This window comes from Neodiprion lecontei, chromosome 5, assembly GCF_021901455.1.
Source record: "Neodiprion lecontei isolate iyNeoLeco1 chromosome 5, iyNeoLeco1.1, whole genome shotgun sequence".
NCBI classification, from domain to species: Eukaryota; Metazoa; Arthropoda; class Insecta; order Hymenoptera; family Diprionidae; genus Neodiprion; species Neodiprion lecontei.
The window spans coordinates 28,049,356-28,072,790 of record NC_060264.1 but is presented as its reverse complement, the minus strand read 5'-3'; the positions used below and the strand labels follow the sequence as shown (position 1 = coordinate 28,072,790).

The 23,435-nt window shown below is 35.4% G+C and overlaps 3 protein-coding genes and 1 long non-coding RNA gene across 10 annotated transcripts; 1 reads left to right on the top strand and 3 right to left on the bottom strand.

Moving 5' to 3' along the window:
* Window positions 1-724: 724 nt before the first annotated feature.
* Window positions 725-4,050, bottom strand: LOC107225521 (mitochondrial pyruvate carrier 2). Of its 2 annotated transcripts, XM_015666026.2 has the most exons (5): window positions 3,816-4,050; window positions 3,637-3,723; window positions 3,103-3,143; window positions 1,444-1,640; window positions 725-1,352 (listed from the first exon to the last, which is right to left on the bottom strand). In XM_015666026.2, exons 2-5 carry the CDS (start codon window positions 3,719-3,721, stop codon window positions 1,301-1,303), a joined length of 375 nt encoding a protein of 124 aa, XP_015521512.1. In that variant the 5' UTR covers window positions 3,722-3,723; window positions 3,816-4,050; the 3' UTR covers window positions 725-1,300. The 2 variants fall into 2 exon arrangements, with proteins under 2 accessions (XP_015521512.1, XP_015521511.1); XM_015666025.2 differs by having other exon boundaries at window positions 3,637-4,050.
* Window positions 3,941-9,647, bottom strand: LOC107225525 (organic cation transporter protein). Of its 6 annotated transcripts, XM_046741389.1 has the most exons (10): window positions 9,334-9,515; window positions 8,908-8,964; window positions 8,244-8,592; window positions 7,920-8,087; window positions 7,102-7,360; window positions 6,884-7,011; window positions 6,506-6,777; window positions 6,199-6,428; window positions 5,864-6,063; window positions 3,941-4,793 (listed from the first exon to the last, which is right to left on the bottom strand). In XM_046741389.1, the coding sequence occupies exons 3-10, from the start codon at window positions 8,565-8,567 to the stop codon at window positions 4,575-4,577; spliced, it is 1,800 nt and encodes a 599-aa protein (XP_046597345.1). In that variant the 5' UTR covers window positions 8,568-8,592; window positions 8,908-8,964; window positions 9,334-9,515; the 3' UTR covers window positions 3,941-4,574. The 6 variants fall into 6 exon arrangements, with proteins under 6 accessions (XP_046597345.1, XP_046597342.1, XP_046597343.1 ...); XM_046741386.1 differs by lacking the exons at window positions 8,908-8,964; window positions 9,334-9,515 and adding an exon at window positions 9,527-9,647; XM_046741387.1 differs by lacking the exons at window positions 8,908-8,964; window positions 9,334-9,515 and adding an exon at window positions 9,527-9,602 and having other exon boundaries at window positions 8,244-8,599.
* Window positions 9,648-9,760: 113 nt separating this feature from the next.
* Window positions 9,761-14,353, top strand: LOC124294721. Its single transcript, XM_046741392.1, has 5 exons — window positions 9,761-9,895; window positions 12,737-12,861; window positions 13,123-13,612; window positions 13,683-13,765; window positions 14,213-14,353. Exons 2-5 carry the CDS (start codon window positions 12,857-12,859, stop codon window positions 14,283-14,285), a joined length of 651 nt encoding a protein of 216 aa, XP_046597348.1. The 5' UTR covers window positions 9,761-9,895; window positions 12,737-12,856; the 3' UTR covers window positions 14,286-14,353.
* LOC124294722 lies at window positions 13,045-15,083 on the bottom strand. Its single transcript, XR_006904649.1, has 2 exons — window positions 15,024-15,083; window positions 13,045-14,281 (listed from the first exon to the last, which is right to left on the bottom strand). It is a non-coding gene; the product is annotated as an uncharacterized LOC124294722 (long non-coding RNA).
* Between the last annotated feature and the right edge of the window lie 8,352 nt (window positions 15,084-23,435).

The following is a 23,435-nucleotide window of genomic DNA, read 5'->3' as shown; positions in this document are numbered from 1 at the left end:
CTCGCATCGAACCGCGACGAAACGAACGCCGCGCCCTCCGCGGCCAAATATGGAACTGCGCGCTCTCCTACCTTACCGACAGAGTTATCTTTTTCACTAGAGCAGTTTTTTTATTACGCGTCGATGAATGCGTGACAACGATAATAAATTTAAAACTAGAGGTGTTTCTTCCAAATATTTTATATCTCGTCTGAATGAAATTTGAGAGAATTTCTTTTTCGTTGGTAACCGGCAGGATTACAATTTTTTTAAATCATCGGCAACAAGAACGATGCGCTTTTATTTTTTTCCACTCAAGTCATGGCTTACGATTAATACTGGGGAAAAATGAAAGAAAAAAAACTAGTCCATTGGGGTGACATCCGTGTTACCTTGAACCCCTAGAACTTTGATAGTCACCGAATTATGTTATGTCGAATTTGCGTTCAAGAAGTGATAAGAGTCTAATTTCTTTCATTTTCTTCTACCGGAGAAAAGTCTCATGTAAAATGGAAGCATATGTTCTTCAGAATCATAACAAAATACTCTTACGAGACAACTACTAACAGTTCGTATTATCCTAATCCAAAGCAATACTTTGAACATTATTTAAACCATTAGGATTGTTATTATACTCATACCGGATGAAATCTGGAATAGCGGAGAAATCTGTATATTACGAATTTGTTTCAGTACAATGCCGTTTAATCAATTTTGGCAAGAGGATAATAGAAATGCAACGCGGTAACAGTTCAATTTTAATTTTATTATTTTCTTTCCTACTTCTTCTTGTCTTTTGTTCCATTGTTTTAATTTTTTTAATTTTCAGGTAACGCACCTAAGCATGCATGCGATGTATATCCGATAGATTATATCTAGGATTGAACACATCGAATTTTTATTCCTATGATAATTATATTTATGTTTTATATTATATTATATTATGTACCTTTGTCTATATCTTACCTGCGGGAAGACCAGCTTCCGGCAACGAGTTACTAAATTGCCGTATAGGTATAAAATACAAGTAACACACCGATACACATCGGTATCTTATATTATATACACATTATTTTCACTATGCAGTATGCGTACATTTGTATGTTTAACTCTTATATGTTTGCCGTTCTTCGATCGACAGTTGGAAATTTTTTCACAGTTCAGGGTCAATAATTTATCACGATTGCCTAGAGTTACCTGCGTTTACGTATGTCGGTATGTTTGAGCGCGCGTGTGTCTGTGTCCATTTTTATCGCCCAGAGCATTATCTCTGCTGCCAGGAATGCCTTCATCGTATATTCGTCGTCTATGAATTTACTAATTACTGTTGTTTACTCTCCAAAGCTTCTTGAGCTGCCAAATCTCTTCGGTATCTGAAATTTGAAACATCAAATAAAGCTTAACGATGTCTATAGACAGGTGTATGATTAAGGGAAATCGATTTCCTGTTATTTATACGCTTACTTTATTGCTCTGGATACTTGGTAGAGCGCTGTGCAAGCGACGAATACATTAACGCTGAAGAGAGAGTAGTTCTTCGGGATTATAACAAGGGAGTATCTACTCCAGACCAATCCCGTCATTCCCAAAGCAGTTGACTGTGATATCGAGAGTTCACTAGCTGGTCTCTTAAGATCGCTGAGACCTGCGATAACAAGACCCTGGAAAATAAAAAAAAACAAACAAGTAACGTAATTGAAGAAAAATAACGAGTTAAATAAGAGACGAACTCGGCGATAACGATTATCAATCTTTTAGTCAAGGCGTATATTCAAATCAAAAAATATTCACGGCGTAATACAGAGATGTTGACAAGCTTCATTTAAAGAAAAAGATGTCAAAAATCAGCGGTATCAAAAATACATACATATTTTAAACTGTATCAATTTTATCACAATTTATAGAAAACTGCTCGATCAATCAAAATTGACATGTAACTGATAGTACGATGAACTGATTATTACTTTTACAAATGGAAAGTGTAACTTCAGATCAGCACATCTGTCGATAAAGTTCAAGTTGAACTGTAATCTAGTGAACAAACGAATGAACTCTATTAAATGCAGCAGGAATGGATTATCAGTCTTTCAAGATCCACAACCCAGATATTTTTAAATCCAGAATCCTCACAATAATCGTTGATTTTCAGAGAAAAGAATTGAGGCGAAACTTCAGCACGAATGGCATTCGCTGCGAAACTCGTTCCTTGTTTCCGTCGTTTCTATATAACGGTCTGTTTCGCAACATAATCAGGCGGCTCGACTATTCTCCTAACGAAGATCGAAATGGCGAGACACCGTAGGATGCGTAATCGTAGAATTCTACACGTGCGTGTAATCAAAATGCGACGTAATCAGAAACGTCACCTTTTGGCTTTCGTATCCGCACCTCCACCAGGGCCGGCAATAATTCCCAGCCCAGTTGACAAACCGCTTTAACGAGCATACCTTACGTAAGCGGCGGAGCGTCTACGTCAACGAGTTTGACGCTGAATAATTGTTTTAAATAAAGATCATGTTTTTTTTTCTACCAATATACACGTGCATACACGCACCACTTGTGCGCCTACGTCATAAGTACGTATGTATACATACATACAGAAGCTGCTTCGCGTATTTTTATCTCGTCAGTCAAACCCGCGTGTATTTTAATATTAAGCATTCGATAAGGACGAGGGTAGTTCGAGTTTCAACTGGAGTAATTAAATATCGGAAGCTAATCGTGCCTCAGGAATTTTCTACCAACCAGCTTGAAAGTTTATACATTTTTACATGCATATTATTGTGTTTAACCGATCATTTCTATTCCTAATTTTCTTCTCTCTTATCGAATAAAACGCAGTGTATCATTATCATACGTCGTCTTTTATCGTACTTATTGTCAATCATGCAGCTTGATTTTGCGAATGCATGTGTTACACACACGAAACGATATAAAGATAGACGTGCTCCACGTGTATCGCTACCTTTAAGTACGCGGTACAGTCTGTTTAAACATGCCGAAATTCTTCGGTCCAAGCATGTAATATCAATGTAGCTTCACGATAGTAATAAACTAGAGATAGCGAAATACTGATATTGCGTATATTCTACTACTTCTCATAGAAACCGTTTTAACACTCACCCATTTGAATACCGGAGCCCAAAAAAAGATCGTTTGCGGACCTGAAAAATATGAATAAATAACAATAATAGTACATACATCGGCATTCGCGTAGTCGAGTTGGTCGAGTTGTAGCAAGAACAATGATAATGATATTGGAACGCTACGCGCGCGATCACGTGACCCTGACATCGACGAATGAGGAATAACACTGACATTCTGACACTCGTCACTGCGATGCATCGGTTCGCGGTGACATTCGAGGTTACGAATAATTAACTGTTCGTTTTGAATGAGAATATTTTCCGAAGAACGTTATCGAGCTTATCTACCGTGCAACGATATATCGTGATTAATTCGGATTTATTCAATGCATGCGGTTGTTGCGTAAACGTCGAGGATTTTGGCAAATCTATGACGTGTGTTGTCAAACTTTCTTGATCGACGGATTAACGACTTATTTATTAACATTCTACAAATATCTGACAGAATAATTAACAGCCAATTAAGATAATATAATAATCACAAATCACTATCCACTCCGGATATACCTACCAGCTGGATGTTTCCACAAAGGCTGCAATTTCTCCGGCACGAATTTACCAATCACACCCATAGAAGTTTTGTATATGACCGACATATCTGTTTCAGATTGATGTAAAATAAATTTATATATTAAAAATTTTTTTCTCCCAACTATAATTAATCAATAGTCCCCTGACAATTCTCTTCACCTGCAGTCTAATATTAATTTTCTTATACCAAACGTTTGTATCCCCGTTGCACTCTGCTCGTTGATTTTAATCGTATTTTACGTACTCATTGATTTAGTATATTTTTTGTAATTTTCTTCTTACTATTACTACAGCTAATGTATTAAAATTATAATTTTTGTTTATTTCGGAGCTAACGCAGCAGAGATACGCTCGGCGTGTCCCTGGAGCTCCGACACGGCCCGGATAACGTGGGATACGGAATGGACAATTTCTCGTGTAGTGGTTTGTACGGCGCTCCCCTTCTTTTCCCGCTCCTACCCCCCCCCCTTCTTCTGCCCCGCGAGCTTCGCCGCTGCTTCGCGAAGCAAACCGAACTTCGCATGCGCGCCAAAACGGCGAGCGGTGAAACGACGCAGACGTTAGAAACTTGGAAGCACGCTGCGTCGCGATACCTAATCAATTCGGAAGGTCAATCGCGCTGGAATTGTCGCAGAGTCGGTTTAGCTTAACTGGATCAACGAATTGTAATCGCTCGCTCGGGTCTCTCGCGATTATTTTCACACCAATCGTCAACTCGAATTATAGTGTAAAATACGTAGACAGAAATTCAACTTCAAAGATGTTTTATTTTACTTTGTGCGGATGTTAGTTTTTTTTTTTTTTTTGTACACGTATTTTCTCCTCTTAATCCGGTCTCAGAAATGAAACAGTCAGGATGAATTATTTTTATTTATACAGGTACGTTTTGCTACGCTGCATCCAATGTGGTGCTGCTACTTATTGCTCGTCCCGATTTTCATCTCGGCCACGACGACTCGTCCTACCGCCGCAGCAAGCAAAATCGCAGGGTCTATCCTCCTCGCCAAATACCTCGCCGTCGTTTAATGTTGCCGGAAGTGTTCGTCCCAGGGTTTCCGGCAATAAAAGAGTGAGCGATGCACAGATGAAACACAGCAGCCCGAGAAGAAGATCAGGCAGCGGTTGCCAAAACCTAGACTGCGAGATTTACATAACAACAAAACAATTTACTATTAATAACTGACAAAATTTTTGAGAAAACGAAGTTTGAAATGATGCTCATACTATTTTTATATCCCATATTATAATTCCGATTTTTTCGTACGTGGACGTAAATATTGTAACTTTTAGGGATGTTCGGTTCTGACTCGATCTTCGGGAGAATCGATCTTTTCACATGATATCAAAAGATCGATTTGAATCAATCCAAAGATCGTTTTTCTACAGGAGATCGAACATCCCTAGCAACCTTATCCATGCGGAAATGCGATTTCGCTTCTCAAGGTCGAGTTCAAGGCCGGCCTTGGCATAATTTGCCATTGACATTTGACATTGACGGGCTGCCAAAACTGTTCGACGCATCGCTAATTGACACTTCCGATTGTGCAATACTGACATTATAGGTGGGATGCGCATGTCTTGTCGTCATCGTTGTCGCGTGCACAACGAAGCTATAATTAAACGACGGTGATGCAAAATTATCCGAGCTAAGAATACACGCATAGGTATATGGCGCGTGTTTACCAAACGCAATCGAAACGCGACACGACGAAGCGCGCCATCAGGAAAAGCGCCTAATCACAGGTGACCCGACATACATTCCCGCAAATACAGTTGCAGATATTACTTTGACTCTTCTCGGGTGAAAATTTCTACCACCACGAATTTTTATAGAAATTGGCACATTTCGTATTATTTCGTACAAAGTTGTAAATATGCACGGTTTTTCGTAAAGAATTGTTAATTTTCGTTAAAAATTGTAGTAGTTTATAGATTTTTTACTGAAAAAATACTAATTTTCATGAAAATTTACAAGTTCCTAGAAAAAACTATGCATACAATTTACAATTTTGTAAGAAATAAATTTTTTGTACAAAATTGTACGAAATATCCCAAATTCTTTAAAAATTCGTAGTAAATCGTAGAAATCGTTTTCAACCAGGGTTGCCTTTTGAAGCGAGAATCCGATGCGTATGTTGATAATTACGATGATGATACCTAGACCGCCTTATCGGTAGTAAAGAAATAGACGTTATTAATATACGAACCAGATATAAGAGAAGTGGACTAAGGAAGCTGGCGGCGTATCCAACAACATGAATCAGGGCTACTCCTCGTCCTCTTATCACTGTAGGTATTAATTCGGCAGCATATTGGGACCCGGAGTTGAAAGCAATAACAACGCAAAGTCTAGCAGTCACTGATAGACCAATACTCATGTGGACCATCAGATCTGTGGATAGTATCTCTGACGCAGATAAAGAAGAAACGGTTGATAAGTTTTTAGGTAAATTTTCGTTGCGATGATAATTTTTTCATAAAAGTGTACGGTATTTGCATATTTCTGATTAAATTTTACAAAGCAGATATTCTAGGTGGTTACCTGCATCTTTCAGGAACGCATGCATCAAACCGCTGCTAGACGTTAGAAATGCCGAGAGCAAAACGGCAATGAAGAAAAGTCCCTTCCGCCCTATTTTGTCCTGCAATGTCAGGATCACCAAACAGGCTGGAAACACGGTGAGAGAACCGAGGGAAAATATCTCGAACGGTGAGGTGCCACTTATGTTCACGTTTCGTGATATGGCGTCGTAACAAAGTGTCAAAGTCATCCTGTAAGCGCAATGTTAGCGGAAGAGAAAAGCAGTAACGACGGATAAAAAAGGAAACGGTAAGGAAGACTTGCTCACGTTTTGAACACCAGAATGGACATTTTTCGTCTTAGGTTCGGAGTTTTAAAAAGCTCGTGCAAGCTCGTCTGAGGTGGTTTTCCCCCGTCTTTGTGGACCGCTTGAAACCGTGCGACGACCTCGTCAGGAATAACCTTGCCATTAATTTTGGCGATCCTTAGAAAGCCCTCGAGTGCTTTGTCAGCTCGTCCTTTGGTCAGAAGCCAGGAGGCGCTTTCGGGCAGGATGAAGTAGTAAAAGGGAACCAGTACCATCGGGACCGAGACGCTCATCTCCATCGTTGTGAATAATATTCCAAAGAAACGATAGAATAGGAAATGAAGGTGAATCAAGCGGCGAAATATGGCGAGTCACTCGTGTTCGGGTGAAAGAACTCACCAAGAATTTTCTCCACGTTTCAAAGCCAACCGCCAGCCAAGGTACGACGCTACATCCGAGACAGTAAAACACACCGATGCAAACGTTCAATCCAAAGGTCCGCATGCTGGGCCTGATGTACTCCATGACTGAGTGTCAAATGGCGATAGAAACAGAGAGAAATTATATTACGGAGGATACCTTTTCAAAAAAGGTGCTACTACCCTCAAGCTACTTGCCGATTATATACATCATAACGAAATTCGTGTCGGTTGCGAGTCCAGCGATGAACCTTGAAACGGCAAAGAGCTCCAGGCCGCTTGATAATATGGTCATCGTATTGCCGAGTATCGCAAAAAGGAAGGCGGCAATCAGGGCCTTCACTCGGCCCCATTTGTCCGCCGCAATGCCCATCATAAATGTCCCACCTACAGCCCCAACGAAGTACATCGACTGACCCAACGCCGCTTTCCAAGCATCCTTGCAGACCCAGTCTAGCTACGAGAAATTAGTGTGGCTGGAATTTCAGGAATATTACCTACAGGATATCGTTCTTTATAATTCGTTAATTTCGCTAGTACATCGAAGTCCAATATTAATTTGGAACGGTTTGAATATTCGAGAAGTGTGTAGCTCTGAATATTCTCTACTTCATTTTCTGCTCTACCAATTTCGTTCTCCCTCTAAACGTTTGTTTTTTAACCCTAGTCATTTACACCTATGGAAACGTCCACATTACTCACACGGGGTTACTCAGACCTCGAGACAGTTTTGGAACATTATTATCGTACACAACGTTACGTTATGCACAGTTACGACTTGAACAAAATTCTGAGACAAAATTTAACAATTCAGAAACAGACGCCAATCTCAGTTTTAGCAAAAAACGATTAAGAATTTGGAAGAAATTCTTCAAGCGATAAAAGTAAAACAATAAGCAATACATACATGGGCCATCTGATACCCCAACGTTTCTTCAATCATTCTTCATTTTACTTACACAACTGGACCCCATGTCAGTGACTAATGTTAGTACCAGAACCGTAGCTGAACTCACCTCGGTGACGATGCTTTCGTATCCGAAATGTCTGTCGTAGTCAAAGGCCGTGCACTCCTCGAGTTTCCAGACAGATTTTTCTACGGTCTCTTCCTCGGTGATGATTTCCGTCATGTCTAAGTAATACCCTTTGCATTTGTCACCGTTCTTCGGTCGTATTTTCAGAACCTGTGCACGGACACACCGACAATTAATCGCAAATTGTTCGCAACGAAAAACAAAAAACAAACAAAAAAAAAACCTACAAATCCTACGAGTAAAAGAAAAGGAATTTGTCCACTCGGTACCCCAAGTCGGTTTATACGTCACCTAAGTTCCACCTACATCTGCTAATTGTAGTCCCTGCGTGACGTTGAGAATATCGGTTAAATTACTGTCCCCGTTTATCGAATCGCACCGTAAATCGGCGGGTTGTATCGTGATAAATGTCTGGGCGAAGTAGTGAAAAGCCGAGAGAACGTTCACCAGACTAAAGAGCATCATCAGGAGTATTTGGTACCTCCCAAAATCCCCAGCGTGCGCCAGCATGCTGCACACGTCGACGTCCGGTTGGATCTCACCTTTCCGATCCGACACTTTGACATCCTTCAGGATCGTTTCTCCCTGAGTCGCGTCTCCTTCGGCTTCGTTTCCTTCGCAAATTACCATCCTGGTAACAATTCAGCTCCTGACACTGCCACCGAAAATTATAAAAGACCGAACGAATAATAGGTTGAGAAACGACGTTACGAGTGATCGTTGGCTCGTGGTCAAGATCGACAGCGAAATTCACCGTGGTTTGTAATATACTTCCAGCACCCGATGCAAGCAATTGATCACTGATTAAAGACCTGATTAGTTAACGATAAATATTAACAACCGTACCATTGTGCTCTGTATTGGCCGTTTGTCGGTAGTGTTCGTACGTTCGTTCATCGTCAAGATTGAAGGTCGAAAAGCCTAACAATAACTTCACTTTGGTGTTTAAAATTAAACGAATTGTACGTACGGCGAGTTCATATACGCAATTTTACGCTGATCATCCAAGAATTCGCTGAGTTGGTTTCTTGGATTACAAATTTCGGAACATTTGTCATTTGAGTGCGAAATCGCAGAACCTTTTTCTTTTTATTCATCAATGATACAAAATAAGTCTTTTCGAAAATGTGACATTTTTTTTTTTTAAAATAACTATTCGACTCTTTTACGTACGTACTGGGAAGACACAGAATAGCCTTTGTAATCTCATTATTGTAACAACAAATTGGTACGTCAAAAAATGATAAACGGAAATTTGACAACCGATCCCACAGATTTTGTGCCCAAGTTTTTGACTCTGATTATTTTGGCATACCTAATTATATGCATAATATATCTTGTGATCAATAATGAACAATTCGTCGAGTGATAACAAGATTAATAGATTGAAACTTACAGATTACCAGTGAACTGCGTGTTAAGCTAGATTTTACCGAGAAGTGTTTGTTACATGAAAATAATGAAGTTTTCGTGCGAAAATAATGCAAATGTTTCCGAGTTTTATCACAAGTAAGATAATTAAACTCTAAAGCCGCTGAATGAACTTGAAGAAAAAATTGTTTATTCCTACGCGCTGTATAAATACGTACTGCAAGCGAATATTTTGTTGCGGTCATACGTGGTCGAATAAGCTTCACTCTGCAATAATAATCTTCTGTAGATACGATGGTTGACTGTAAATAACACGGATACAGAGATAGTCGAAGGCACATCCAACCATTACTTCTTTGTTACGTAAAAGTTCGTCAAATTACTCACGAGGCTCTCGAACGATGCACATACTCAATCGCAGGTAGATCTAGATGATGTGTCATTTGAAATAATCGTCTTGTGAAAATCTTTCCAAAAGAATTAGTCCTGTTTTATTTTTTCAAATAGAACATTTGGTTTTTATAACAAAGTACTTATAAGAGAAGAAAAAAAAAAGAAATCCACGAAATTCGCAACGTTCGTTTTATGTAAGTCGTTGTAATATGTTAAATACGAACACGTAAAAATTTTCTTAACCATCAGTTATTGCATACGTGTAAAAGTATTTCAATTATCTGGGCAAGAAACAAACATATTAATTATTTTCAAACAGGGATACGTTATTTCATTTCAACATTTTTTATCGTACTATCCACAAGTTACAATCGATTAATCTACTTACATAGTTGAATTTTTCTTCTCAATTATTTAAAAACCATTCGAAAATTGTTTATTTCGCTTTGACATTTAAATTACTCGTATAATAAGGACGTGCGTAAAATATTTGAATATGAAAAATATAAGGCTAGACAAAACTATATCATTACACTAATTCTCTAAACTACAATTCGATTTTATTACACTATTACACTTGGACTTTTAAAGAATACGATATTACGTTCCAATTTACATTTCGCGAGTGGACGTGGTTGTATGTATCGTATTGACGAATAGAATGGTTATTCGTACGCTAAATACTATAGTTATATCTCTTGGGCAACGCATCAAATACACCGAGAAATTAACATTATTAATAGTATATTGGTAATCAGTTTTTTCCTATCATTATACATTCCATATCATTCTATTTTGTAAACAATTCTTTCTTTAAAAACGTCATCGGAAATTCCGTTAATACTTTCATGTGTATAATCATAGCTTAACAATTACATTTAATATACTATTTAAATTGGAACAAAAAATCATCGTCCGTATAATTGCATACGACACACTGAACTATTCAATTGTAGCCTATCGCAATATCCTGCAAGGTAAATAATACACGTACCGCAAGTGTATGTACATACCTATACAAGTATGAGCAATTGACACAATTACATATACAACTTGAAAATTCGAAATCGAACCATGATATACCTATAAGTAAATCTTTGAATATTTATTAATTCAATTTATACAATTTTTCTTCCAAAAAGATAAAATTTAGGCGTGACGAAAGCATTTTCGGTTAAACAAATTCAAACACATTTACATGGGTATGTTGTTGCTTTAGTTTTAAAAAAGATTGGTTAAAATATGTGAGTGAAAAACATAATAAAAAAAATCAATTATTCTAAGATTGGCTAACTTATGAGAAAAGTCTTTTGTCACGGAAATAAAAACTTACCAATTACCTATCCTTGAAAACCACATCGAGGTCACCGATGGTATTAGTGCAGTGATAATGGATTATATCTAAATTAGATGACATTTTTTAAGCTTATATCTTGTCGATAAGTAAATTATACATATATCGATGGCTCAGCGGAACAACATTGCATCGTAGAATTTTGTTGTACTTTAGATTTGATTTCAATTTCAAGTATATCGAGTTAAAATTCAGATTGTAACATTTCCTAAGGCTGCGCCGCAGCTGCGTACATGCGATTTGAAATTAAAATTATTGTTGCTGGTTCTTACAAAACGTGATTAAGTTCAGTCATGTGCCAAAAGATATTAAATATTTGAATCGCGCAATTGAGAATAACGATTAATTAATCATCATCAATGAGCAATTGACGAAAATAATCGAGCGTGTTAGATAACAAGTGTAGTAATTAATTATGCTCCACAAATGAGCCATGATGAGGGAAATAAAAGTTAAATCCTAATCGCATTTCCGTGTTGAGCGGTATCAATATTTCTTCAGTAGCGAAAACTCGGAAAAATTTTCGAATGACATTGTTATTAGAGATACGATCGTATAGAACCAAATTTTGAGATCCAATGTTTTTGTGCTTACAATCAGCCATCGATGTATGTATTTTCATGTGTTTCATTCGGGCGGCGATGTGAAAAAAAAAAAATTGATAATCGTACTTCTGGTCTATACATAACCTATTTAGAGTTATAAATTTATATTTATTTATTTATATATATACTTCTCGCAAAAATTAAAGGAACAACAAGATTTTCGAAATTTTTAGGTGATTTTCAACAGGCTGTATTTCAGTGAAAAATGGTCGTGCAAGAAATAAAAAAACAAAGCTTTTGAAGCTTGAAGACTCTAGTTTTTGAATTTTTTGGTTAAAAATTTTTCGAAGCACTATTAGCCATGCAATCCTTGGATAAAGCACGAAGAAAAAATTTTCAAAATTTTTTAAATTTTTTTTTTCGCTCTACGGGCATGGAAAAATTTTTTCGAGCTAAACCAATGCATAGGTCGCATAGCCTGTTTATTCAGTTTCAAGATGCTTTTTTTTAAACCTCGATACGACCATTTGTCTTCGAGATATCGAATTTTGAATGCCAAAGGATCCTTTTTCACTCAACTGCCGATATCTCTGGAACTACTGGTCGCACAGCGAGCCGAAGGGCAGTTTCTTTTTCTGCAGAAAATTTCCTACAAAAATCTGTCATGGTTGATGTCAAAAAAATTTTTTTTCCACCTGTAGCGTTAACATGAAAAAAGAGCAAAAAAATGCCATTTTGCCTTTTTTTGAATAATCGACTGTATCTTCGTCAATATTGGGGGAAGAGCTTAGGTTAGAAGAAAATTTTACAGCCTAATGTACCCCAAAGGTCCCCCTAAATCCAACTATTAACTCCCACATGTAAAATAACTTGAAGATTGACATTGACTACCGTCACTCAAAAGAACACTGTCTCCACCAATTGTAATTGTGAATTCGACTACATCTTAGTCCACTTACTTAATTCAAAAAAAAGGTAAATAACACTTAGAGACATTCTTATTTCAATTAATTAAATTGTTCTTACTAACCAATAATATATAATAGCCCTAAGAGTATTACATCTACAATATTTATTGTCTGATTGTACTTCTAGTATTATTATTTTAAAAAGAATTTTTTTGTTGTTCTTGACAGTTGAATAAATAAATCGCTCTGAGGAGGGCCCATATCCGGGTCGAAACGTTAGCTAAAAATACGTTTACTTAGTTGACCGATCACCAAGATTCTGTAATAGATGTGTCATTGCACCATACAATGAGGTAATACAGTATTATATACATAAATCAATGGCTAATGTAATTTGTTCATGAAAAAAAATTGGGAGAAAAAAAATAAACTGAATCTGACTGTTCGAAATACGTATCGGCAGTGGTAAAAAGTAATTTGTGATTAAGATTAAAGAGCTTATTGAAAATAGTAAGACTATTTCCTTTCTTTCTCTGTTTTAGTTTTAATGAAAAAACTAGAAATGAATGATGCTGTGTATTTTTTATTTTTTTTTTTTGTTCAAATGGAACAAGTCTGTTGCTGCATTTTATGCAGTTCAGCAATTCAACGTTAAACTGCATTCTGTTCACGATATCCAGTACGAAACTTCATACCGTAAACCTAGAAACAGGAGCTTTTACTATGTATGACGCTACGCACGGCAATTACGTGACGCAATGTGCCCTCTCCTCTGAGATGGTAAAAGTGATATCACTCCTCTCTGTTCCGGGGGTTGCCAATATTATGATTGGTTTGTTGGATAAAAAATTATTCTCCGTCACCTGGAAACTTGACGAAATCACAGGCTATCCTACATATAACGAATTTGCCAAACTTGCCGATGAAACGGTGACATATACTTGCGCAGCTTTGACTCAAGATGGCCGGTACGTCATCACTGCGGACACTGGCTGCTCTGTTACTATTCACAGTCTTCGAAACGGGTATAAAACAATCAAAACGTACAAGAAATCTGTTACTAGCCTTGATACTCAGTGGCTAGAGAATGAACGCTGTCACATGGTAAGTGATTTTGTTGCTCAGTACTCGATAGAATTTAGTTCCTTTATTATTTCTCCATTTATTTCAACAGATCTGTGCCGGCAGTCGTGATACACTTGTGCCAATGGTCCACAGGTGGAGATTTGACCCTACGGAGAATCCTGTTTCTCAAAGGTAAAGCATCCCCGTAGCACAAGAAATATGTTAAACTGAAACGTAAATGAAGAAAGATTGATGGCAATTTTTTATTTTTCTTTCAATTTTTCACTTTATTTTTATAAATTTTGTTCATCGGTCTACAAATTAATTTATATAATAATGTAATAATATAATGTTTTTTGAGGACAAAAATCGAGTCGCTTATGCAACTGAAGGAGGTCAAATATTCTTGTTTGATTCTAAAAGATTTGAATGATTAAAAAAAATTATAGTAATCACACCGTTACCTCAGAAGCGGTGATTTTATACCAAGTATTATAAATCTGAGGAAATGGGATGCGACATTGTGAATTAAATACAATAAAGTTAATTTAAACCGATGCCCACCGTTGTTAACGGCAGTTGTCATCGATTGTTATGAACTAGTGAGATGTTTATTCATTCCTCTTTGTTCAATAACAGCCAGGTTCCTATCCTTGAAAACCACATCGAGGTCACCGATGGTATTAGTGCAGTGATAATCGGTTTTATCTAAATTAGATGACATTTTTTAAGCTTATATCTTGTCGATAAGTGAATTATACATATATCGATGGCTCAGCGGAACAATATTGCATCGTAGAATTTTATTGTACTTTAGATTTGATTTCAATTTTAAGTATATCGAGTTAAAATTCAGATTGTAACATTTCCTAAGGCTGCCCCGCAGCTGCGTGCATGCGATTTGAAATTAAAATTATTGTTGCTGGTTCTTACAAAACGTGATTAAGTTCAGTCATGTGCCAAAAGATTTTAAATATTTGAATCGCGCAATTGAGAATAACGATTAATTAATCATCATCAATGAGCAATTGACGAAAATAATCGAGCGTGTTAGATAACAAGTGTAGTAATTAATTATGCTCCACAAATGAGCCATGATGAGGGAAATAAAAGTTAAATCCTAATCGCATTTCCGTGTTGAACAGTATCAATATTTCTTCAGTAGCGAAAAAGCGGAAAAATTTTCGAATGACATTGTTATTAGAGATACGATCGTATAGAACCAAATTTTGAGATACAATGTTTTTGTGCTTACAATCAGCCATCGATGTATGTATTTTCATGTGTTTCATTCGGGCGGCGATGTGAAAAAAAAAAAAAATTGATAATCGTACTTCTGGTCTATACATAACCTATTTAGAGTTATAAATTTATATTTATTTATTTATATATATGTATGTATATGTGTGTGTGTGTGTGTGTGTGTGTGTAATATGTATATTATACATACTGATGAATAAGAATCCTCGACCTCGTATGTAATCTATTATAGAATCCTGGTGATCGGTCAACTAAGTAAACGTATTTTTAGTTAACGTTTCGACCCGGATATGGGCCCTCCTCAGAACGATTTATTTTTCTCAACTGTCAAGAACAACAAAAAGATTTTTTATAAAATAAATAATAGTACTAGAAGTAATCAGACTTAAACATGGTAGATGTAATACTCTTAGAGCTATTATATATTATTGATTAGTAAGAACCTTTTGATTAATTGAAATAAGAATGTCTCTAAGTGTTATTTACCTTTTTTTTGAATTAAGTAAGTGGACTAAGATGTAGTCGAATTCACAATTACAATTGGTGGAGACAGTGTTCTTTTGAGTGACGGTAGTCAATGTCAATCTTCAAGTTATTTTACATGTGGGAGTTAATAGTTGGAAGTCATTAATTAAAAAGGTTAAAGAACTGTGTTTCTTCACAGTCAGTATGTCATTGTGTTAAAAGGTTTTTAAAGAAGGTCTTTTTAGCAATAAAATTAATTCGCAAATGTCAAAGAAGTGGAGGTAGGCTCTTTATAATTAAGTTCCACATGTCTTACGAAAAATTATTGTTGGTTGAACCGATTGAGTCAACAGGTGAATAACGACTGATGGGAGAAAACAAATATAATCCAGAGTGAAGGTGAACCTATTATAAACAATTATACAGAAAAACAATAAATATTTTGTGAGAAAAGTTATGTAGAAAGGACTGTGTAATGGGGACAAAAAAATTTTTTTTGTATGTAGTTAAGGTTAAACAATATTTGTTGTGTGGGCGGAGATTAGAGGTTTGTAAATATTACTTAAATGTTCAACATCTTGTCTAAGATTAACGGAATTGGTGTGACCTACAATGTTGCACATTTCTAGTAATAGTCTTTTATAATAATTGTGTTCTTCACAAAGGATGTTTGTATTGTCGTAATTAAAAGTGTGTTGTTTATCGATACTATGTTTCGTTAGAGCCGTGTGACGTTCTTCAATCTCATGTACATTGCGTTGATGTTCCCTGATTCTGGTGTTAAGGTGGCGGCCAGTTTGACCTATATAAACTTGGTTGCAATCATTGCAAGGTATTTTATACACAACATTGGATCGTTTGCCCATGGGGATCTTATCTTTTCCCGTATCAAAAACTAGTTGTAAATCTTTTGAATTTTTTCCAACAAACTTGACATTATGTTCGGCGAATAGACGGTTAACTGCGGGAGCAGAGTCAATATTATTGTCAGGTACGTTGTTGATGTAGGTGCGTCTCTTATTAATATGTTGGTGTAATAGGCCATGAGGATAATCATTCCATCTTAGTATATTGTATATGAGCGACAGGTTTTTTTTCTGGAACTCTGTACCAGCAAGTTTGATGGCTCGGTCAACTAGGTTAATGATGGTGCCTATTTTGTAGGACATTGGATGGTGAGAATTAAAATTCAGATATCTTTGTGACCAGGTTTTTTTGTGGAACCAATTTGTTTTGATATTATTATTGTTGTGTATCAGCAATACATCTAAGAAATTGATGGCGTTATTTTCTTCTGTTTCGATAGTAAATTGTAATCGTGGATGATATCGGTTAAAAGTATTAAGAGTGTGATCTATTTATTCTTTAGGAACAGCAGTAAGACAACACAACAAATATTGTTTAACCTTAACTGGATACAAAAAAATTTTTTGTCCCCATTACACAGTCCTTTCTACATAAATTTTTTTCACAAAATATTTGCTGTTTTTCTGTATAATTGTTTATATTTGGCTCACCTTCACTCTGGATCATATTTGTTTCTCCCATCAGTCGTTATTCACCTGTTGACCGAATCGGTTCAACTAACAATAATTTTTGGTTAGACATGTGGAACATAGTCATAAAGAGCCTACCTCCACTTCTTGGACACTTGCAAATTAATTTTACTGCTAAAAAGACCTTCTTTAAAAACCTTTTAACACAATGACATACTGACTGTGAAGAAACATAGTTCTTTAATCTTTTTAATTAATGACTTCCAACTATTAACTCCTACGTGTAAAATAACTAGAAGATTGACATTGACTGCCGTCACTCAAAGAACATTGTCTCCACCAATTGTGAATTGTGAATTCGACTACATCTTAGTCCACTTACTTATAAAAAAAGGTAATAACACTTTGGGCCATTCTTTTTTCAATTAATTAAATTGTTCTTACTAACCAATAATATATAATAGCCCTAAGAGTATTACATCTACAATATTTATTGTCTGATTGTACTTCTAGTATTATTATTTTAAAAAGAATTTTTTTGTTGTTCTTGACAGTTGAATAAATAAATCGCTCTGAGGAGGGCCCATATCCGGGTCGAAACGTTAACTAAAAATACGTTTACTTAGTTGACCGATCACCAAGATTCTGTAATAGATGTGTCATTGCGCCATACAATGAGGTAATACAGTATTATATACATAAATCAATGGCTAATGTAATTTGTTCATGAAAAAAAATTGGGAGAAAAAAAATAAACTGAATCTGACTGTTCGAAATACGTATCGGCAGTGGTAAAAAGTAATTTGTGATTAAGATTAAAGAGCTTATTGAAAATAGTAAGACTATTTCCTTTCTTTCTCTGTTTTAGTTTTAATGAAAAAACTAGAAATGAATGATGCTGTGTATTTTTTATTTTTTTTTTTGTTCAAATGGAACAAGTCTGTTGCTGCATTTTATGCAGTTCAGCAATTCAACGTTAAACTGCATTCTGTTCACGATATCCAGTACGAAACTTCATACCGTAAACCTAGAAACAGGAGCTTTGACTATGTTTGACGCTACGCACGGCAATTACGTGACGCAATGTACCCTCTCCTCTGAGATGGTAAAAGTGATATCACTCCTCTCTGTTCCGGGGGTTGCCAATATTATGATTGGTTTGTTGGATAAAAAATTATTCTCCGTCACCTGGAAACTTGACGAAATCACAGGCTATCCTACATATCACGAATTTGCCAAACTTGCCGATGAAACGGTGACATATACTTGCGCAGCTTTGACTCAAGATGGCCGGTACGTCATCACTGCGGACACTGGCTGCTCTGTTACTATTCACAGTCTTCGAAACGGGTATAAAACAATAAAAACGTACAAGAAATCTGTTACTAGCCTTGATACTCAGTGGCTAGAGAATGAACGCTGTCACATGGTAAGTGATTTTATTGCTCAGTACTCGATAGAATTTAGTTCCTTTATTATTTCTCCATTTATTTCAACAGATCTGTGCCGGCAGTCGTGATACACTTGTGCCAATGGTCCACAGGTAGAGATTTGACCCTACGGAGAATCCTGTTTCTCAAAGGTAAAGCATCCCCGTAGTACAAGAAATATGTTAAACTGAAACGTAAATGAAGAAAGATTGATGGCAATTTTTTATTTTTCTTTCAATTTTTCACTTTATTTTTATAAATTTTGTTCATCGGTCTACAAATTAATTTATATAATAATGTAATAATATAATGTTTTTTGAGAACAAAAATCGAGTCGCTTATGCAACTGAAGGAGGTCAAATATTCTTGTTTGATTCTAAAAGATTTGAATGATTAAAAAAAATTATAGTAATCACACCGTTACCTCAGAAGCGGTGATTTTATACCAAGTATTATAAATCTGAGGAAATGGGATGCGACATTGTGAATTAAATACAATAAAGTTAATTTAAACCGATGCCCACCGTTGTTAACGGCAGTTGTCATCGATTGTTATGAACTGGTGAGATGTTTATTCATTCCTCTTTGTTCAATAACAGCCAGGTTCCTATCCTTGAAAACCACATCGAGGTCACCGATGGTATTAGTGCAGTGATAATCGGTTTTATCTAAATTAGATGACATTTTTTAAGCTTATATCTTGTCGATAAGTGAATTATACATATATCGATGGCTCAGCGGAACAACATTGCATCGTAGAATTTTATTGTACTTTAGATTTGATTTCAATTTTAAGTATATCGAGTTAAAATTCAGATTGTAACATTTCCTAAGGCTGCCCCGCAGCTGCGTGCATGCGATTTGAAATTAAAATTATTGTTGCTGGTTCTTACAAAACGTGATTAAGTTCAGTCATGTGCCAAAAGATATTAAATATTTGAATCGCGCAATTGAGAATAACGATTAATTAATCATCATCAATGAGCAATTGACGAAAATAATCGAGCGTGTTAGATAACAACTGTAGTAATTAATTATGCTCCACAAATGAGCCATGATGAGGGAAATAAAAGTTAAATCCTAATCGCATTTCCGTGTTGAACAGTATCAATATTTCTTCAGTAGCGAAAAAGCGGAAAAATTTTCGAATGACATTGTTATTAGAGATACGATCGTATAGAACCAAATTTTGAGATCCAATGTTTTTGTGCTTACAATCAGCCATCGACGTATGTATTTTCATGTTTTTCATTCGGGCGGCGATGTGAAAAAAAAAAAAATTGATAATCATACTTCTGGTCTATACATAACCTATTTATAGTTATAAATTTATATTTATTTATTTATATATATTTATATATATATATAATATATATGTAAGCTTGTGCGTAATCAAGCTTGGCTGCGTCGCTTATTGACACGCGTGTGAGAGTCAGTATGTAACAAGACTCCGAGCTGTTAGCATCAAGGTTATTATATTGATGTACACAAGGGTTTGCTATCGGCAATTGTATAGATTCAGGTTAGCTATAAGATTATTAGTAAATGGTAATATCTCTGTATTTCACTAATTTGTACATATTTTTAATATTACAGTTGTTAACTGCATCTTGCATGTGTGGATTATCACCCTAATCTTCATTCCTTCCCAACAATATAATTATTGGCTTACAAATCTATACAATGGAGAGTAAAGCAAAGTTTTATTTTGTCTCGGAGCCCGGTGTGGATTCAAAAAGCACCGTAGTTAAAGTGAAAAGAATACAGCTGCTCGGCCAAGAGGAAATTTTTTCGTTTCCGGCAGATAAGCAGACTAGTGCTCAACATAAAAAGCTTTTTGAAAACCCAATAGTGAAGAATGTTGTTAAAAGTTTGAAGATCCGCAATAAATTTCGCAATGTGGTATTGACCTTATCTGAAGACCTTGAGAATATTTACTTGGATACAGAAGGAAACGTCGTGTTGTTTGATGAATACTTAGAAGAAATCACAACAGAGCAAGAGTCAGAGGTAAACGAACGGTCAACGGTCACATTTGAAAGAAAAACTAGCGATTTGATAAAAGATATAGTGATTGAAAAGTTCGACACGGAAAATATAAATGCTAGTGTGTGGATTAATTTATTTGTGCAGGAATGTGACAGAGTAGGGATTGTAAAAAATAAATACGCTGAAGTATTACGATTGTTTTTAGAGAAATCCGCTTTAGATTGGTATAATGTATTTCTTAGGCAGAACTCTTTGTTAAATTGGGAGGCATGGAATAACGCCTTCATTGATACCTTCTCTGTACAATCCTGGACGGATATAGCGTATGCCTATAATTTTAAATTCTATAACGGCTCGTTATTAGAATATGCGTTAAAAAAAAGGAGATTGTTGTTGGAAGCGGATGATAGCTTATCTACAAACACACAAATTAATATGATTGTAATCAGTTTACCAAAATTCATTCAAAATAAGTTAGATAGGAAATCTATCGCAAATATAGAAAACTTAATGTCAAAATTAAAACAACTAGGTAAAATCAACGATCCGAAAAATGATAACATAAACAAGAGAATGCAAAGTGAAAAAAAACCATGCACTATTTGTGAGAAGTTGGGTTTCAAAAATAGATTACATCCAGAAAATATATGCCGTAATAAAGATAGGCAAATTAAAAATTTTAAAAATGAAAATATAAAAGTTACAAATAATAATGAATTACAGGAAGTAGTAGCAAGTTATGAGGAAGCAAAAAACGAATAGTTCTCCCACTTATTAAAATTAAGCTTTTTGCAAATGGTTGCCCAGCAATCGGTCTATATGATTCTGGATCCAACATTTCTATGGTTAACGGTTCTTTTTTGAATGATAAAAGAAATTTTAAACAAATAATAGGTGGGAGAGATACTATTAAAGGTGTAGCTGGAACGGCGAAAACAGAAGGGATTGCAATAATACGTACTAAAATTGGTAACTTAGAAGAAGATTTTCCGTTTTTCATAGTTAAGGAAGGTATTGATTGTGATTTTCTACTGGGATTGGATTCAATAAAAAAATTCAAACTCTGTCAGAGCGAAAATTTGTGTATATCACAGAAACAACAGAAAAATAAAAACTTAGATAAGAAAAGTAACAATAATGAAATAAGTACTAATAAAATAGAGGATATGATAAAGAAACATGAAATAATATTTGCCAAATCAAAGTTTGATGTAGGAATAGTAAAAGATTATGAAGCCACAGTGAAATTGACAGAAAATAGATATATTTCAAAGAAACCTTACAGATGCTCTTTCCAAGATAAATTAGAGATTGAGAGACAAATAGAGGATTTGTTGAATGCAGGTTTAATAGAGGAGTCAAGCAGTCCTTATGCAGCTCCTGTAACCATGGTTTTTAAGAGAGAAGAAGGAAAAAGATCACGCTTGTGTATCGATTTTAAAGAGCTAAACAAAATTGTAGTGCCAGAAAGACAACCTTTTCCAAGGATAGATGATCTCACAATACGAGCCAGAAATTGTAAATTTTTCTCAAAATTTGATGTAAACTCGGCGTTTTGGTCGATCCCGGTGCGTGCAAAAGATAGATATAAATTGGCTTTTGTAACCCATCATGGACACTGGCAATGGAGATGTTTACCTTTTGGTCTGAAATCGGCTCCTGCTATATTTCAAAGAGTCTTAGCAAGCGTAATAAGGAAAAATAAATTAGATGCTTTCACAGTGAACTACATAGATGATATATTGGTGTTCTCCAAAACCTCCGAAGAACATTTATATCATGTGGAGCGAGTACTGCAAGCATTGTATGAACAAGGTTTCAAATTGAATAAAAATAAATGTCAGTTCGCCCAAGAAAAAATAACTTATTTGGGACACGAAATTGGAAAGAATATGATTAAACCAATAAACGATAATTTAGTGGCTATTAAGAAGTTTCCAATTCCTACGACAAAAAAACAAATTAGACAGTTTCTAGGCAAGATAAATTTTTATCTGGAGTTTATACCAAATCATGTTGGCTTACTAGATCCTTTAAGAAACTTGTTAAGGAAAAATGTATCCTTAGAATGGTCTGAAGAGTGTAGGAACAGTTTTAATTCAACAAAAGAATATTTGTACACAGTTCCCGCTTTGGCAATTTTTGATCCAGAGGCTCCAATTTTTATTTTCACTGATGCAAGTATCGAAGGAGTTGGGGCAATATTGAAGCAGCCTCAGGAAGATAACTCGTTAAAGTCGGTGTTTTTCTTTTCTAGAAAGTTGACAGAAGCTCAGAAAAAGAAGAAAGCTATCTTTATAGAATGTTTAGCTATTAAAGAAGCCATTTTATACTGGCAATTTCATTTGATAGGCAAGAAGTTCGTTGTATTCACTGATCATAGACCACTGGAAAAATTCAACATAAAAAAAAGTAATGATATGGAACTAGTTCAGATTTTGAATTACATTTCACATTTTGATTTTGAAATTGTGTATAATCCAGGTAAAGAAAACATTGAAGCCGATTGCTTGTCTAGAAATCCGGTTTTGGAATCACACGAGGATACAATAAGTGATTCTGTGATAAAAACTACAAACTTACTAAAATTGGAGGATATCAAAGAAAATAAAAAAAAGTTAAAAACTGATGATAAATGTGTTATTAAAAGGGGAATAATTTATAAAATTCTAAATAATAGAGAAAAAATATGGATCACTGAAGAATTTGGAAAGTCTCTTATCATCAAGGTACATGTTGATCAAGGTCATATAGGCACAAAACAGTTAATTTTAACTTTTGGCCAAAAGTTTTATTTCAAAAATATGTATAAACACATAAAATTAACTTGTAAAGCCTGTGAAACATGTATTAAAAACAAATCGAGAATAGGCATCTTTAAAGCCCCTTTATCTCAACTTGGACCAGCAAAAGAACCTTTCGAAATAGTGTCTATAGACACAGTAGGAGGTTTCAAAGGCAATAAAAAAAAAAAAAAATATTTACATTTGGCGGTGGACCATTTCACAAGATTTGCATACATAATAACCTCAAAGACTCAAGTTGCAAAAGATTTTATAAATCTAATCAAGAAAGTAGAAAAAAATGGAAGCATTAAATTAGTTTTATCAGATCAGTATCCTGGTATAAATTCAGCACAGTTTAAGCAGTATTTAAAAAAACAGAAAATAACATTAGTTTTTACAGCAGTGGATTGCGCATTCTCTAATGGATTAAACGAAA

Coding starts and splice junctions, on each gene's coding strand:
- LOC124294721 (XM_046741392.1), top strand. Junction 13,613..13,682: donor AGAATGAACGCTGTCACATG/GTAAGTGATTTT, acceptor TTATTTCAACAG/ATCTGTGCCGGCAGTCGTGA. Junction 13,766..14,212: donor GAGAATCCTGTTTCTCAAAG/GTAAAGCATCCC, acceptor GTTCAATAACAG/CCAGGTTCCTATCCTTGAAA.
- LOC107225525 (XM_046741386.1), bottom strand. CDS start 8,567: ATGGTAATTTGCGAAGGAAACGAAGCCGAAGGAGACGCGACTCAGGGA. Junction 7,361..7,919: donor ACGAAAGCATCGTCACCGAG/GTGAGTTCAGCT, acceptor AATTTCTCGTAG/CTAGACTGGGTCTGCAAGGA. Junction 6,064..6,198: donor TGCGTTCCTGAAAGATGCAG/GTAACCACCTAG, acceptor TATCTGCGTCAG/AGATACTATCCACAGATCTG.
- LOC107225521 (XM_015666025.2), bottom strand. CDS start 3,721: ATGTCGGTCATATACAAAACTTCTATGGGTGTGATTGGTAAATTCGTG. Junction 1,641..3,102: donor GGGCTCCGGTATTCAAATGG/GTGAGTGTTAAA, acceptor TTTATTTTCCAG/GGTCTTGTTATCGCAGGTCT. Junction 1,353..1,443: donor CAAGTATCCAGAGCAATAAA/GTAAGCGTATAA, acceptor TTCAAATTTCAG/ATACCGAAGAGATTTGGCAG.